The sequence below is a fragment of the Glossina fuscipes genome, unplaced genomic scaffold (assembly GCF_014805625.2).
Source record: "Glossina fuscipes isolate IAEA_lab_2018 unplaced genomic scaffold, Yale_Gfus_2 43, whole genome shotgun sequence".
NCBI classification, from domain to species: Eukaryota; Metazoa; Arthropoda; class Insecta; order Diptera; family Glossinidae; genus Glossina; species Glossina fuscipes.
The window spans coordinates 1,604,045-1,621,887 of record NW_023998427.1 but is presented as its reverse complement, the minus strand read 5'-3'; the positions used below and the strand labels follow the sequence as shown (position 1 = coordinate 1,621,887).

Genomic DNA, 17,843 nt, shown 5'->3' with positions numbered 1-17,843 from the left:
CTCTCTCTCTCTCTCTCTCTCTATCTATCTCTCTCTGTCTATCTATCTCTCTTTCTCTCTCTCTCTCTCTATCGCAATGTTATTGATGCTGCTTTCATTGTTACTGTAATGCAATTTTTCTGATGGCTTAGCGGAATTGTGCACTATGTGCTTGTTGTTGCATGTTGTAGAGTGAGCAAATTCAGTGTTATATGTCGTGTTTGGCATGTGTTTTTTTTCATATAGCAACCAACCATCGGAAACTTCGGGCAGCAAACAACCAACCGTTCGATCAACCTTAACAGAATTTCTTTCATGCGATGGTTATTGCTTTTTTTTGCCTTTTTATTTATTTATTTTTTTTTTTTTGAGAAATCGCTGTGTGGCTGATTGTGTGAAAAGAGTTTGTTTTTTAAACCTCTTTTCTGGCTTATGAGCGTCTTTCTGTTCTTTAAGTTTTTGTTTTTGGTTTCTGGTGGTTATGTGGCTGGGCTGCTTTTTTCTTTATATACACTTTTCGCACGTTGTATAATTTGCTTGGCAAAAATCAAACATCACACACCATTTATACATTTTTCTGAAGATTTGTTTGTGTAAATATGCATGCATACAAAAGTACTTTGAAAGCGTTAAGAAAAAATGTTGTCTATATACCTTACAATACCAGCGAAAGGAAAAGCAAGAACAACAACAACAACTATAGCGGCATAAGCAGTAGACGGTACCCATAAAGCCAATACCATTTTTCGCATCTTAACAACAATAAGAAAATTTACAAAATATGTTCATGTACGTACTTATACATATATATATATATATGTACATATACATGGATTTAAACATATATGCATATATATATATATATATATATATATATATATGTGTATATGTGTGTGCATGTGTTGATAAATGCATGAATTTATACATATACATGTATGTCAGTGTAGGTTTAGGTATTTAGGTTTTTATTTTTTTTATTTATTTATTTATTTTTTTTTTTCATTTATATATTTACACTGTACTGCCTTGTTTGTTTCGATTCGTAAGAATATATGGCAAAAATTCCAAAGAATTTCTAAAGGGAACACAAACAAGATGCTCTTGTGACAGGGTCTTAACGAACGCGTAAATTGGATACAATTCGAAATTGGTGATGGTGCTTCAAAGAAGTTGAACGCATACGCAAGCTTATGCTTAAATACATGTAGGCGCGATTTTGCGGTTATTCGTACACAAGTGGCAGACAGTAAACTATCAATGGCCAACACCATACCACAAAAATCGACTCGACGCATGATAATAATGATAATAATAAAAAAGCAATACTTGACGTTGAGGTTAAGCCGATTAAAAGCCGGCTTTAGAGTTTGAGTGTCAACAACGAAAAATTTAAAAAAAAAAACATATATATATATGTATATATATGTACATATATGTGAATGTATATATAAATGAATAAAAGCTAAACCGAAAAAGAAACGACAAAGTCATGAAACAAGACGCTTCAAAACCTGCCTGCATAATGTATAAAGACTTTTAATAAATACAATATGAATGTGACTATTGATTGTATTGACAGGATGACTCGTTTTAAGAATCACCACAAATTTACAATGATACTGTTTGTTTGTGTGTGTGTATATGTGTGTGTATTTATGTATGTGTGTGTGTGTGTGTATGTATGCGCGCGTAGATCTACATCATCATCTCCGCATATAATATATAAACACATTTAATTAGTGAAATCGGTTGTTGCTACACCATCTAGAACACTTTTATATACATATGCACGTACATATATGCATTGCTAAGCCAGATTGAACGCCCTTCATATTTCTTTAAGTAGCTTTGGCGTCTCTTTATGGGCGTCAACTAACTTGTTATAAGACTTTTTATACTGCCAAAGCCGTGCTTTTGTAGGTCTAAGTTTCAGTTTTATTAAAGCAAAAAGCAAAAAAATTTTGGATATACTAGATAAGTTATTGTCCTTGTAACATTTACAAATTAACGACAAAATATCCAAACACTACTTAATCTTAATGAAAAATTTTGAAAAGTTTTTAACTTGCTTTTTCGTCCAATTTATTCGAAACTCTTGAAACAAATAAACATCAGCCTCGAACTTTTAACAAATTCTTAAGAAAATTCAAATCGCTCACATAAAGCCAATGCAAAGAAAAGACAATGCAATAAAACAGAATCGCATGCAATTGTCCTGAGAAGTATAGAATAATAAAGAATAGCGTTGAATATTATAGAATATGATAGAATAGCATAGATTAACATAGAATAGATTAGCACAGAATGGCACATAGAATGGAAAGATAGAGTGCTTTAGGATACAATAGGATACAATAGCATAGACTAACATAGAATAGGATAGAAAAAGTATCACAGATATAGCATATCATGCAATAGCATAGGACGGCAATGAATAACACACAGCAGTATAAAACAGTATAGAGCAGTATAGAATGGCATGGAATAGCAATGTAAAATACTAATATACCATGTAAATAGCATATAAATAACACATAATAGCATAGGATGGGATATAATAAAGCAGACTAGGACGGAACAATAAACAAAAATATGCAAAATATCATAAAATATTATAGAATAACGTGAATGGAAATAGAACAAAGCAGCCCTTACCTTAGAATGGGATGGAATAAATAGGAAAAGCAACTAACATTGGATAAGACAATAGACACTCATTTCGGATTCAAAAGAAGTAAGAGATAGAAAATAATAACAATATAAAAGTTAGATAAAGCTGTAATTGATAAATAGAGGAAAGAGCAGCAAAAAAATAATGTTAAAAATAATAGCAATAATAAACGAATAGACGGTAAACATAGATATTGAAATCTCATATAGAAATTTCTTTTCATTAATCTATCCTCAATTCGATTTTATAGATTAAGATTCTTCCAATACCATCTATAGCATCTATACTATAAGCATTTAGTTTCAAGGCACGCCCACACTTATCCATTTCTATTAACGTAATTTTTTATTTGCATACAACATGATAGTGTAGAGTATAGTTTCGAAGTATTTTATAATGTGGGTGGCGCGTACTCAAGATTCGCCTTAAGCAGATATATGCGCCTCGCATACATGCTTATTGTTTTTACTGTCCTGACTAGTCTTACAGCATCTTATACACAGATAGCAAAGGCGTTTACTTTGTTGTGTTAATTATAAATAGAAAGAGTAAAAAATAAATAAATGAAGACCAGACACATCTTTTCATATTCCATCCAACTGTCTATTTAACTATACGTATAACGCTATATATGCTGATGCTTATGCACACATTCCGCGTGTGCGAGTATGTATAAAAAAGCGGCAAGTTTTGTGATTGTTTCTAGATTACGGTATCCTTGCAAATTTCGCTTTTTATTATTTCTTTTTTTTTTTTTTTTTTTTGTCTTTTACAATATTATTTATATGCATTTCATTTTACGTCTTCAGAAGCTATGTTAGTGTGAAACTTGTTGCCTATTTTATGATAATTGTTGGGATTATTGGCACCTTTTTATTTTCATTACTATCATCTAATACTAATTTTATCGTTCCGCTTACTTGAATAAACATAAATACTTACAGAAAGTCGACTATACGGGATTGACATAACGCAATCCAATCGTTAACGTAATTTTAACCATGATCTTCGATTTATTTGTTGTCGCTGGTTCATCGGTTTGAAAGCCGACGTAATCTTCAAGTGAGTGTAATCCGTTAATAAAAAGATTTTTATTTTTATTCTATAATTAAATATCATTGTAATATTTTATGCTGAATCTAACTCTGCATTAGTCCCCGGATTATAGAAACCTTGTATGTGAAATAACGTACATATATATATATAAGTTATATGTATATGTATATATATATATATAAATACGTATAATAACAATTGGTCTTCCTTGACAAGTAAAAAATCAGTGTTTACTTCATTTATTGACTTTAAACGCCAAGTATTCAAGAGTCGGTTTAAAGCGTTTACATTGTTTCTTATTTGTTTTTCGAATTTTCTTGCATCGATAACGTTCACCCTCTTAAGCTTAAGGTGTCGACTTTTACACTTGAAATTTTTTATGAACCAAATTAAGCCAACTTAATAGATATCATATTTATGTGAGCGGATGTGCGTGTGCATGTGCATGTTTACGTTTATGGCACGAAATGCCTTAAAATAAGATTTTTTTGCAAAAAAAAACACCAATTTTCGCCGTTAAAGAGCGTCTTGCCTGCCATATGTTGTATGGGAATAGGGTTAGCCCTATTAGTACGCCAACAAAGATCTAATTTTAAGAAGAAAATAGACTCCGTTTTTAATTATCCTTTTTTTTTATTTCAAATCGATATCGATATTAACGGTTACAGATCAATGCATTCAAAAAATTAATACATATTTGCTTCCAATTATTCCACTTTTTCATCTACTGATGCCGTTTATTCATAAGAGCTCTAGCACCATCGATTCTCGAATACATACGCCAAGTTTCAACTTAATCTTTGCAATGTTTAGATAGTTATCAGCAAGAAAAAACAAAAACAGAAAAACAGGCGGACATAGAAATCTTTGAGATTTATGAGACGAATTTTTGCACTCTTACAAGCAAAATAATAAATTTAGGGGGAAAAAAAACTAAAATACCTTGAAGAGCTCACAATCGTAGTTATATTTAATTATCATACAGAAGACGAAGATTATATAACATTTTTGTTGTTGTTATTATTCTTCAAGTTAACGTAAGATACAGGATCGGTTCAGGATGCAAATGAAACTTGATCGAGCCAACCAAATTTATTAGTTATTTTGATACCCTACATCACTTATGCACTATGCAACATCCAGAAGAAGTAGCCCAGTATCTAAGAGTCGCGACTACCAAGTCTATGTTCGCGGATTCAAATCTCAATGCGGTAGACTTTACTTCAGTCGTCGTAGCACAATAGACGGAGAGGCCAGATATAAACAATACTTAGAGTGATTGAGCACACAATCGCCTTTCCCCCCATCTCTTTTCTTACTCTTTTCCAATTCTCATCACGATTCGTGTCATCGCGAATATATAAATAATAGTAATAATGATAAAAAAAATAATAACCTACAGGTCACAGTTTTTGAAATATAAAAACTAACGCTTTTGAGAATGGTGCGAATTGTGTGTAGACCTCTGCTTCGACCATTTCACGTATAACGTCGCGCTTTTCAAAATCATTACACGAATAAAACTTTATTAAGCGAAATGATGTAAGGTATCTAATGGTGGGCCATGGCCCATGGGCTCCCTACACACTGGTTTTTACTTGCTTTATTTGACAACACACATGTATAGGATTCAAAGAGTAGGAAAACTTATGCACATCTCGAACAATTCTTAACATTTACAAAGTGCAAGAAAATGAAAAAAGATTTTTGAAAATCGTCGAATAATAAATCGCGGAATAATTTTTTTTTTTTTTTTTTTTTTTGCACGTTATCACCTCTGCTTTTCCTTTTGCTGCGAATTTTGTTTGAATGACTTTAAGAAAGAGAAAAAAGTTTGCTATACTGACAGTTATGTAACTATTATTTAGTTTCATTTATTTCAGTTCCATTTACTTACATTACGGAAACAATAAATACTTCACGTTGAAAAGATGAGTAATTAAATGTTTTATTTATTTAACTTGCGAGTGTGTTTCTCAGTTCGTGTTTAAAATTAGAGGTTAACCTAATCACGTTAGTACAGGAATACATTTCCGGCCAAATTTGTATCGCTCGACAAAGTTCGACGGCGTTCGACCGTCACCGAACCATTGTAGAATAATAAGAATATTCTTGTCACGTAACCACAAATTAGCAAATGCTTGCGTCTTGATCTGACAAGCGTCATCGTTCGAAATCGAAACCTGATGAAACTTGATTCGCGTGGAAGAATCGAAACATCTGCGAATTATGATCTTTCCTGCAGATCAATATGTATTCTTGTTTCTCTTCACTTAGAAATTTAGAAATGTGTTTCTATAAATAAAATTTGGAAATGACGAGGCACTCAACAAATCAACTTTATATAACACCCAAAGCATATTTCAACCGCTCAAGTCGAGTCGTGTGAATCTACCGAGATGATTAAAAATCTTTCCGTTCTCTGTAAGATCTACAAAATGCTTCTTCTTCCTTTTCTTCTATGCCACCTCACCTTCTTTCTTCAATTTCTTCTATAATTCGTCTTAATTCAGTTAATCACAAAAAAAAATATTTTATTTCATGGCCTTCTCCTGAATCTGATTGAATACAGATTTGCAATTTCAACGAACGATTGTCATACATCACACATCCCACCATATAAAATGAAAATGCCACTTATGGTAAATCGGTACAATAAAAAAAAAAATAAAAAAAAACCAACAAAAGTAGAAAACGTCTCCGTTAATTAAAAGTTGAAAATCTCATTTCATTACAATCCGCATAATTTTTAATCTTATTTAATTTTTTATTTTTGCCTAAGATGACACTGATAAATCGTTTCTTCTCAAGTTAGCTTCTATGTATTTTTGTACAAATTTTTTTCTTTTTTATCTATTTTCTGTTTTTTTTTTTTTTTTTTTTTCGAAAAAGATTTTTTTCTTTTTTTTCTATATTTATTCGCTAAGCGCTTCAGGAAGTTGTTTCATTGCAATAACAACAATAACAACATTATACTGTAAAAATTACAACTATTAACATGTTTTACAAAATAAGCCGATCATCTATGTATGGTCAATGTTTTCGATTATTGTAGTAGTTGTGTACCCCTACCATCAAAGAATGGGGCGAATTCATTTCGTTATTCCATTTGCAATTATACATGCGAGCAGCCGAATAGGCAAACGATCCCGGCTAACAACTCCATGATCATGAGTTTACATCTCAAGTTCGGTAGAATTTTCAATAAAGGCGATTAGAAGCCTTAGATGCTAGTGCTTTAAAACTTTACGTCTTAATTTAAATTATTTTTCTGGCTAAATTAATTATAATAGTAACAATAATAATAATATATATATCGGACAGATATCATTCAATGTAAAGAGCTTTAAAAATAATACATATATGCATGAAATTTGTAGTTTTTTGAAAACTTCATCATTTTTTACATTGGTAAATAGTAAGAGGTTATGTACATTCATCTATTTTTCCGTTCCGTTTAGGGTGAAAATCTTCACAAGTCATAAAAGTACGAAACTGAAACTTTCGACCCGTGCCAGTAAAGTGAACAACTCTTGATAGTGTGGGGGGATTCCAGATTCGTTCAAAAGAAATAAATAAAACATTTTTACTAATTGTTAATATACCCGTCAACAGAACTAAAAAAGCGTCCATTACGCTGTACATTGTAAAGAAAGGTCTTTGAAATAAAGGTGAAAAATTAAAAATCAGCAAATCCGCCTGATTAGCCGAAGGCGAGGAATTTCGACTAGCAAGTCAATGGTTGTGGGTTCGAATCTCAAGCGCGGTAGAGATTTTTTTAATAAAAAAAAAGCCGATAGCCTTAGATGCTAAGAGTTTAGTCTTAGAATTTATTTCTCTGGCGAAATTAATAATAATAATAAAAATCAGCAAAATGCATCGAGATGAGCAGTTAAATATCGAATAAAAATATTTCTATCAAATATTCCAAAATTTGGACTTTAATAGCCCCGTCCATAGACATATAAAAATCCAACTTCCCTCACATCTGCTAATAATTCGTAATCTTTACTAAGTATATTTTAAAACTTTGCTTAGCTAATTGCTTAGCTATTGGATGCGAACATAACCAAATCTATTATTAAAACTATTGACGGGATTATTGAAATATTTGCTTGACAAATGCTACGATTATATTAATAATACTGTCTAATATACGAGAGCGCAGATGCACCGGCAGTTAAGCAGATTCTTAGCGCTTTTCATCCACGTGTTGTCAACGGATGGGTAACCGAGATTCGCCTCAACGTGAATATACTACAAATTTTCTGACTTGTTTTATCATTTTTTTTTTTTTTTTTTTTTTGTTTTTTTTAAGCGAAATAAAAAATCTTCTATATTGAATAAAGCGGCGTCTAATAGACGGCTAAGGCTTACAGCCATATGTACTACAGATATATGAAATGTATGTTTACGTATATAAATTAATAAAAAAAAAAAAATTAAAAAAAAAGAAAAAGGATAGAAATAAATAAAAAAAAATAAAAATAAAAAAAAATGGAAAATGCCATCTCAAACACATATTATATTGTAGAGAAAGAAGAAGCAAAAAAAGAGTTTCGTGTGAATGCGTAGGTTAGAGAGTTGCTTGTTATGAATAGATGTTTGCGTTGTTGTTGCTGCTGTTACTATGTTATATTCTTTGATAGTAGTTAGTAATGGTAGTTTTATTATTATAATTTTGTTGTGTGTAAGCAATTTGATAAAATTGACTGTTTACAAACATAGCTAATGCAGAAATACAAACATATATGAATGCATTTGAAAGAACAAGCAGTCAAGAAGAAAATTAACAACTTTGCGTGTATAAGATGAACTTTTTACAAAAGAAACAAAAAAAAAAAAAAAAAAAAAAACTAACTGTGTATGTGTATATGGATAACACAAGTCAGTGCAGAAAGCAATTTGGCGCCTGGATGCTTGTTTCTTGCAACGTAGGCTTAACATAATACTTTTCTCTTAATTTTTCCATTTTGACTAACAAAGCATTTCCTTTCACAAAAAAATAAAAAAAAAAGAAATCTAAAACACAACTTAATGCATACAAGCAAAGGTTTCACGTATCACATAAACGTATATACACGCACACACACACACACACACACACATACACATACACATACATACATACACACAAACAAACACACACACACACACATACACACATCCAATTGCGCGTACCGTACAGCAGTGAATGCATGCAATTGCTGTTAGTTACTTTTTGCAAAGTTGTCTTAATTTAATGAATTTATTTTTATTTATTGTATTTTTTTTTTTTTTTTTTTTTTTTTTTTTTATTTTATTCTTTCAAGTCTTTTGATATTTGTTCTATCAAAAAAGCATTAGTGGCGCCATTTAATATCACGACTGTCAAGATTTTATGCAAAATTTACGAAATGTAATTAAGCGTAAGATTCCGTTTGATTTTATTTTCTTTTTTTTTCAGCAACATTTTTGGCAATGTTCCGTTACATTTTATAACTCAACCAAATTGTAAAACATTTAGATGAAAAAAAAAAACAAAACGAAAAAAAAAAAAAGAAAAAAATAAATAGATAACAACAAAAAAGAAGGAAGAAATCTTTAGCTTGCTTTAAGGCAAATTTTGAATGTTCATCACTTAGATATCTTTACCATTAAAATGATTTTATATATAGATCAAGCCAGAACAGTACGTATGATTATGAACAAATACTTTAATGAAGTCAAACGATTTGTTATGCTTCTATTATATATCATAAGCATAGACTTCCGATGACTGTGCTCGAAGAATTTTAAACCATCCATACAGCACGTAGTAACTTAAATGATTTAAATCATAAGAATAACATAAGATTAAAATATCGATAACTGTTTCGAGGCACAAAACGACAAGCGACCTTGAATTCTTCGAAACGTATATATTCAAAGGCCTCTCTCGGCATTCCCTATCTTAAGGAGGGAAAACACCATTTTCACTTACTAACGATCCGCCGCTATAATCCTATTATTGTTATATTTGTTACAAGTTTTAGATGACCTGCACACGGATATCTGCGCAAATATGAGGATAGAATAGATATGCAATACAGGTTCATTTTGGACGAAATTTCATCGATGTTACAGAGGTTAGTTGAACGTAATAGGAAAATAACGAAACCAGCCACAACTATCCAGATTTAAGCAACAAATTTAGTTTTTTTTTTTTTTTTTCATTTTATTTATTTATTTAAGCAATGCTCAAAACATAAAAATCGAAACCTATATCGCTCGCGTAACGAGTCCTAATCGAACTGATCAGTTGTTAGATGAAAATATTATATTCGGCTTGGGCCGAATATTTAGTATCCATCGCCGCCACCCCAAGACAATTGGACAAACTCGTAATTTAGATTCGTATATAATGAGGGGGAGGGAGGGGGTTTCTGCTATAATGAATAGAGTAAATTGTTACATGTTTTTATAAAGAAATGTAAAGTAAATATATGTTTATATGTTAGATATATATATATATATATATATATATATGCCTGAACGCGTTCTTCGGGTCTAGGTAAACCTACTATTAACAAAATATTTCGGATACAAATATGTTTTCTCAGCGCTCACATACTCTGCTGTACTGCTCGCCGTACTGTGATCGACAACATTTTTTTTTCTTCAATGCTTATTTATACGCAAAAATAACTAAAAAATAAACAAAAACTAACCTATGCACTTCTAATGATTAAAAGAAAATAATGACAACTACACACATGCTAAAGGTCGACTTCTCGCTTTCTCTTTCTGTTTCTCTTTCTGTCTGCCCATTGGCATAAAAAGATACCTCAAATTCCTACTTTTAAAAAAAATATGCAAAAAAAAAAAAGAAAATTTAAAGAGAATGATCTAGGCAGCATCTCCTCCACCTGTAGTTTCATCAGCCGGATCAGCATCAGTTGCTTCCTCTTTGTCCTAGGACACAGAATGACGACAGAAATTTTTAAAAGTTTTCATAAGGACTCAACTCAAATGATTACTACTAACCCCTGGTTTATTTTGGACAGTCAAATGAGCAGTCATTGAGACAACAGACTCAACTTCGCAAACATCCTCCTCAGCCGCTGGCTACATGACATCGTATAAAAAGAATTTGATTAAGAATCATTAAAAATTATAAATTGAAAAATTTATACATTTCCATACTACTCTTACCTTTACGGGATCAAAACTGACAGTCATTCGTTTGCTACTAAGACGATGTCGAAAGAAATGTTGAATTTTACGAGCTGCAACATCTTGAAGCACAAAATCGCTTTCTCTTTCCTCTTCGAATGGCTAAATGAAAATTTCAACAATCCTTGCAGCATGAAAAGGTCAACAGATAGGTTTCTAGTATAATATTTTACCTTCGAAGGTCGCTCTTCAAACAACGATTTCCTAAGACTGTAACCGCGATAGAAAGCCTTTCATACAAAGATTATTGATAAAGAAAAAAAAAGCAGGCTATAGCGATGAATTTGTAAAGATCTTGAAGATATAATCTACCTGTATTTTTATAGCTGCGACCGAACGTCTATTTTCGCGGCGACGTTTTTCATCACGTTCCCGAAAATATTGATATAAGGCCTCAGTGCCTTCGGCATCCTGCAAGTATATAAACGATATTTTCTTTCCTATATATATATATATATATATTTTTTTTTTTTTTTTTTCTAATGTGGCGAAAAGGGGTGGAGATTTCGAATTATCTGAATTAAAGAAAGATTCGACTAACAAGAAAAATGTGAGCCAAGGTGTATTAGATCATTTAAAATTAGTTGAGGACATTAATACCTTTCATAATAAATCAATTATATATAGGAGGACATAATCGGCATATGTCCATAAAAACGAAGCTCGACTGGTAAATTGTCATCTTTTGACTTGTCTTATTTACTATTTCGAAATAATTTTTCGCAGACTACCTGTCAAAGTTTATAAATTATATTTCGAATGCTTGCCAGCAATATTGTATGATTTAAAGCGAATCGATAAACACAAGATACAATGTGCGGGCGACATTTACAATGTCTTCCTAATAGTGTACCTATTTTGAATAGCAAATGTCACAATTGTGAGAAATGTTACCTTATGTGCCGTTGCGTAGGCGTGCGCGAACTTTGCGTAAGCGGCTTCAATGAGAGGTTGCGAAATTTTTAGTTCAATCTCAGAGAATTTACATTTTTTTATTAATTCGTCGAGCAAATCGACTTCGTTAAATTTCACGACCTCCCCCTCTCTGCCCATTTCGCATCGACGTTTGGCCAGGAAACGTTTAAAGCAATCTTCCATGGTTGCAATCATCTCTTCGGACTTCTCTTTGGGTATATCACAGATGCACATATCGGCTGCGATTTCGTCTACCGCCTGTAAGGCAGTATCAATTATGCTCTTGGCCGCTGTCGAGCAAAAAAAAAGAGCAATGATTTTGAAAAGTGCATAAGCAAGGAAGAAAAAATGAAAAAAGAAAAAAGAAAATATGAATACTTTGTGCCTTTTCACGTGTAACCATAACTGCGTGCAAATAATCAATAATAAATTGACATAAACATTCACTAGTTGGTTGGCAGCGTAATACCTCACGCGTTATATCCGCAAGAACTTCGGGTAAACCTTCAGGTATAGGTATAACTTGAGAGCGTACTTTACCCCGTTGTACAAGATATAGCATTCTCCGTGTATGTATTTTCTCGACTATTGCTCTCAAATAATTTGCCGAAAACACAAAATTCCTATAAAATTATTTTCTTTAAACAAAATTTTTTCCTAGAAACTTTTTTCAAAGTTGCTATGATTCAAACTAAAACAAGTAAATTGAAAGCTGAACGACAGTGGCCAAAAACAATAATTCGTCGTTTATCCAACCTTTAGTGCAAATTATCGCGTTTCCATCAAATGCATGGGCAAGAAGATTGCTGCAATCTCAAGCTTTACATGTTTTTACATATTTACATCTCAAAAGCTAATAAGAACGTTAAACAGAGATGAAAGTCTAATAATAACCCACAGTCAGCTCAATTCCTTTCAAACTCATTTCGCCATCATTCTTATAACAAACAGTTAAAGTTAGTTAGTCAAGGATTTATATACTTCACGCGATCCTTGCAGTTTCCTTTGCCTTGTTTCTGCGCTTTATCAAGGTAATGAAAACAAACAAAACTTTGATGCACCATAACGTCGAGCAAGCGTGGTCAGTTTTTACCATTTTTGTACAGGTGCTACAGCATCGCCTCTAGAATAAGCGGACAAATTTTTCTCGATTTTCTCTGCTATAGTTTATGAGTAACAATTAAAAAAACAATTTTTTTTCCTTTGCATAACAGAGGTGTTCTTAATTCACTTAATACTGTAGCCTTGTCGTTCAGCCGATTTATCCCATTTTCAATACCTACCTGTGCGTAAGAACCTCCAATGCTTCTGCCAAACTGGAAATCGATCTCTTCATTTTTGCGGTCAGGAGAATGTGTACAACATTTATTATACGGATGGTCAAGTGGACCGATATGTTGAAACCGATTCAGAATTTGATGTTAACCAAGAATAGATATACTTTCTGGGGTCCCTGTTGCTTCCTACTGCAAGTTGCAAACGTTTTCACAAAATGAATGTACCCCTCATCCTCCGTTGGTGTGTATAAAAGATTATTTCTTTCTTTCCCCACAATCATAGGTACGTGGGTGTCACCTATATCGTTACAAAAGGAAAATTGACGAGGAGTATAAGAAGCGGGACAAAGACTTAACCACCTTGAGGCCGATCTTTATTATCGATCACTTGAGATAGCGAAATGCCAATCGTTGGTTACACGTGCGGTTAATAGCGACAGTAACTTCAATTTTATAAAAGAAAACTTAGTCAATTTATTGAAAGCACTTTCCTAATCCTCTCTCACTAATCGATTACGTTTTCTTATTGAAATTTCATATCGAGTTTTTTTATGTGTTGCGAAGATGCTGTGCTTAACAATGCTGTGTCGCAATATTCATCTGCCTTGTCACATTTCTGTATTATTTTGCAACGAGAACAACGAGATTGCGGATCCCAATCCTTTCACCGTACAACTAATGTTTCGTTAATTGCGCAGCTTATAATGTTATTGTAAACGAATTTAAGTATCTTTTCTTCTTTTAATAAAGAATATTATTTATTAAGCGATTGACTTTAATCGAACGTGAAAAGAAAATCGAAAATGGATCAGCAATCTATCTGTCCCAATGTCGATTATCTCGTCAGAGCGAATTCCTGATAGCAAACATTTAAAATTCATTTCTAAACATTGCGTAATGTTTTCTCATCGTTGGCGTACCAACAACAAATACCTATTTCAAAAAATTAATAAAAAAACAAGCAAGAACATTTTAGTCGGGCAGTGTCGACTATTGGATACCATACACCGCTTTGCCTAGTTTAGTTATTCATGCATTTTGGTAATAAGATACCAAAAATTACACATTATTTGCATGCAAAGGCGTGCTTTTCATGACGGAGGATACCCAAAACACCACACTCCCGGAATTTGTAGCATTTTTCGTTTTCCATCAGCGAGAAAACAAACCTACTCTCAATTTCTGAAGGGCCTACTATTTCATTAGAAATCTTATATGGAATGGGATTCAAGAAATAGACGCAGGTGGTTCAAATTTAGTCCACTTGATTTTTACATCGAATTACTATCATGAGTAAATTTTCGTCATAAAATATTAACAATTAGAACTTTTGAACCAATTTTCACCATGAAATATTGAAAATTGCACCTTCTACCGCCATATAGAGATTAAGTTTTCGTAGAAACGGTTATATGAGAGGGAATGCAGAAAGTTACCCCAGCCGAACTAAATGTTTCAATCAAATGTATTATTAATGTATTACACATCGAGTTTTGCCGAAACATTTTGAAAATTGCAATTTTTTTAATGATCGAAAAAGTGGGCCGATGCGAACCATTTTCAATAGCGCAGGTGCTTGGATCAAAGCAGATCGGTATAGCAAATTTCATCAACGTATATCAGAAATTGTGACCTGAACACAAAACCATATGAATATTGCTCTCTTTCCCTGCATCATGATATGTTACGCGTTTCCGATAATCTGTGACGCCAGTTATTCATTGCCTGTTAGAAAAAATAAGACTTCCCTCTTTTTTTGGCGTGTTACCTTTTTTTTAATGTCTACTTACTTCTTCAAAACTACTACCAAGTTAAACTTTCACTTTCATCCGGAAAAGGTAACACTTGACGAATGAGCGGCAAAAAAGTAAGCGGCCGTATGCTGAGCAATATCGCAGAGCTGTTTCCAGTCACACGACAGTTACAACCATACTTTTATAGGTTTCGTGAGTTATCGAGAAGCTTTTATAATGAAATAGATATTGAAAAATTTTGCTCTGACGATGTTGTTCTAGAATACAAAATTTAATATAACTTCACAATAACAATGACAAGAGAACTCTCTCATTAGCGTCAGCCATATTTTCAGCAACATCATTAAGACATCACAAGTCGCAAATACTTTTTCTCTTATGTGGCTTTTTGCGGAGCTTAACAATTCTATTCCATAGTACAACTAATATCGAAACTTTTTCTTGAAACTGTTCCTCAGGAGTATCAAAGTTGATACAAAATTAAAACGATTACAACAAGAATACGCATTGTTTTCGTTTATGATTGATGATCGTCCTATAACTATTGAAAGGTTACACTCGCTACTAAATGGGCGTATGACCGTATATGATGAATTTCAACTTGCTTTCCTAATTTTTGCCGACATGCCTACTGTGCTCGAAAGGTCCCATTGCACACGCGCACATACACACGTACACACACACACAGTATAATTTTGATATTAGGTATGTGAATTATAGCTCGTAATAAAAAAATATTTATATATATATATATATATATATATATATATATTCTGCACAAGTTCACTTTTATGGTTCAACGACCCTAGCATATGCAAATGTGCAAATTGTTATGCATACCAAAACAATTTTAATAACGCTATTAACGGTTATGAGTAGGCGTTTGTATTATTAATTTTATTTAAGTTTTTTTTTTTTTATTTTTTGGTTTGGTTTTTTATTTTTTATTTATTTATTTAGTTTTTTTTTTTAAATAAAAATTAAAACTAATTGTTATGAGCGGAATTTAACAGAAGCTTTAAAAGCATTTTATTCACTCTATAAATATTATCGAAAAGTGCATTTTACGACGTATAGCCAACTAACCAACCAGCCAACCAAATAATTGTTGCTTAATAGCATTAGATAAACTATTAAAAACAAATTACTTGCCTACTAGCCTCCATGTATACGTTTATGTATATGTTTGTGTATAAGTAACGTGTATAACCTAAATTCCAAGTGGGCGTGTATTCGAATATTCTCTATACGTATGGTAAGTGAACATACACCCGAAAGGCAGCCAGTGACTGACTAACTGTCTAAGTAACTGAGTGTTAAAGAAAAAAAAAGAAAAATAAAAAACAAAAACACACTATTCGATCGACTTTCAGCCAAAGAAAATTTGCATAAAATATATTATGTAAATTTAAAAATAATTAAAGTGAGAAATTTAAATGCAACAGTTAAAGTTAAATGCAAAAAGAACAACAACTTTAACAAATATATATGAGCTAAAGAAAAACAATAATTTATAAACAAAAACATATAAATAAAATAAATAAATAAAAAAATGATATATTGTTTTAAGCCGACTTTAGATTCCCACCGCCAGAAACATATTAATTAATGAAAGCGTAGTAAAGAACTATGTGCCATCCAACAATCGTATGAGTGAAAGTTCATGTTTCTCACAAGCGCTGATAAGTATTTTGACTATAATATAAAATCAATATAATTTATATATAACATATAGTTTTCCACCTATAAGCATAAGAACTGGTAACGCTTTGTTTTAAAAATGCTTTAACTAAGCAGACTATGGAAACTCTTAAATTTTTATATAAACTTTTTTGACAAATAACAAGAAAAAAAAAAAAAACTGTGATAATTAAATCATCTGATCGCTGTTAAAGACGCAAACGCAATGACAAATTCAATACGCCTCCATTCCTCGGTACATCGCAAAAAAAAAAAAAAAGTGAACCTAAAACCCCTTTATTCCTTTTTGCTGTTAAAACAACGCAAATCAATTAACACAATTCTATCTTAGAGTCATGCAAACATGTACATGGGTATATATATATATATATATATATATATATATATATATATATGTATATGTATATTTGTATGTACGTATACAAGTACGTATAATTGCAGTTATGTATAAATACAAATTACTGGCGCCTAGATTGCACACGAAAAAGAATTTCTTAAACTATTTCAAAAATGCATACCAACCAACAATATACGCATTTCAAACAACACATCAACAACATCGTAAGATAAAAACAACAAAAAAAAAAAGAAATGTTTATAAATTTCATTTATTTTGTATCGCTCGTCTGTCTGTCTGTCTGTCTGTCTATCTGTCTCTCTGCCTGTCTGTTTGTCTCTTTGTCTTTCTGTTTATACAATTATATAAATTGCAATTTATATATGTGCGGACATAGGTTGCGATCGCTTATCTGCTTTTTCTTATGCTTTCAAGTGACACTTGAGGATATCTTACATATTCTAAATCCATACACACGAGTTAAATAATGATGAAAATTGATTGAGATAGGATAGGAGACAATAAATTTAATCATTGGCAAAAATAAGTAAAAATTTCAAATAACAGAACACATATTATTTTTATTATTATTATCCTTACTGCTATGAATATCATAACTTAACTTTAATTGACTGCTTGCCGTTAATAGGCGTCAATAGGCGATAGTCAATTTGCATAGAGGGAGAGTTAATGGATTAGTTCAATTAAAGTGTAAAATTGTGCCACGGAACGTATTATACAATTTTCAATAAATTTTTTTTTTTTTTTGGTTTTTCGCAAATTGGAACTTTGCCTCTATGACGTTGCATCACAAAATGAGGCAAAAAAACAAACAAATTAATGCACTGTAAGTAGGTCTCTCTTCTTCTTCTCAAATCAATCAATCGATTTTTTTATCGATTATAAAAATCGAATTTAAAATAATTTGATCTAATTTGAGTACGTGTTTTCGCTTTGCC

General features: G+C 31.9%; 2 protein-coding genes across 2 annotated transcripts in view; one reads left to right on the top strand and one right to left on the bottom strand.

The window, feature by feature from the left end:
• The window catches only part of LOC119637144 (dorsal-ventral patterning protein Sog), a 73,050-nt gene that overhangs the window by 28,617 nt on the left and 26,590 nt on the right, over positions 1-17,843 (top strand). The gene's annotated exons all lie outside the window — the stretch shown is intronic.
• Positions 8,904-16,294, bottom strand: LOC119637145. The gene is made up of 7 exons (XM_038032991.1): positions 12,194-16,294; positions 11,795-12,105; positions 11,213-11,311; positions 11,074-11,130; positions 10,880-11,002; positions 10,712-10,792; positions 8,904-10,639 (listed from the first exon to the last, which is right to left on the bottom strand). The coding sequence occupies exons 1-7, from the start codon at positions 12,375-12,377 to the stop codon at positions 10,574-10,576; spliced, it is 921 nt and encodes a 306-aa protein (XP_037888919.1). The 5' UTR covers positions 12,378-16,294; the 3' UTR covers positions 8,904-10,573.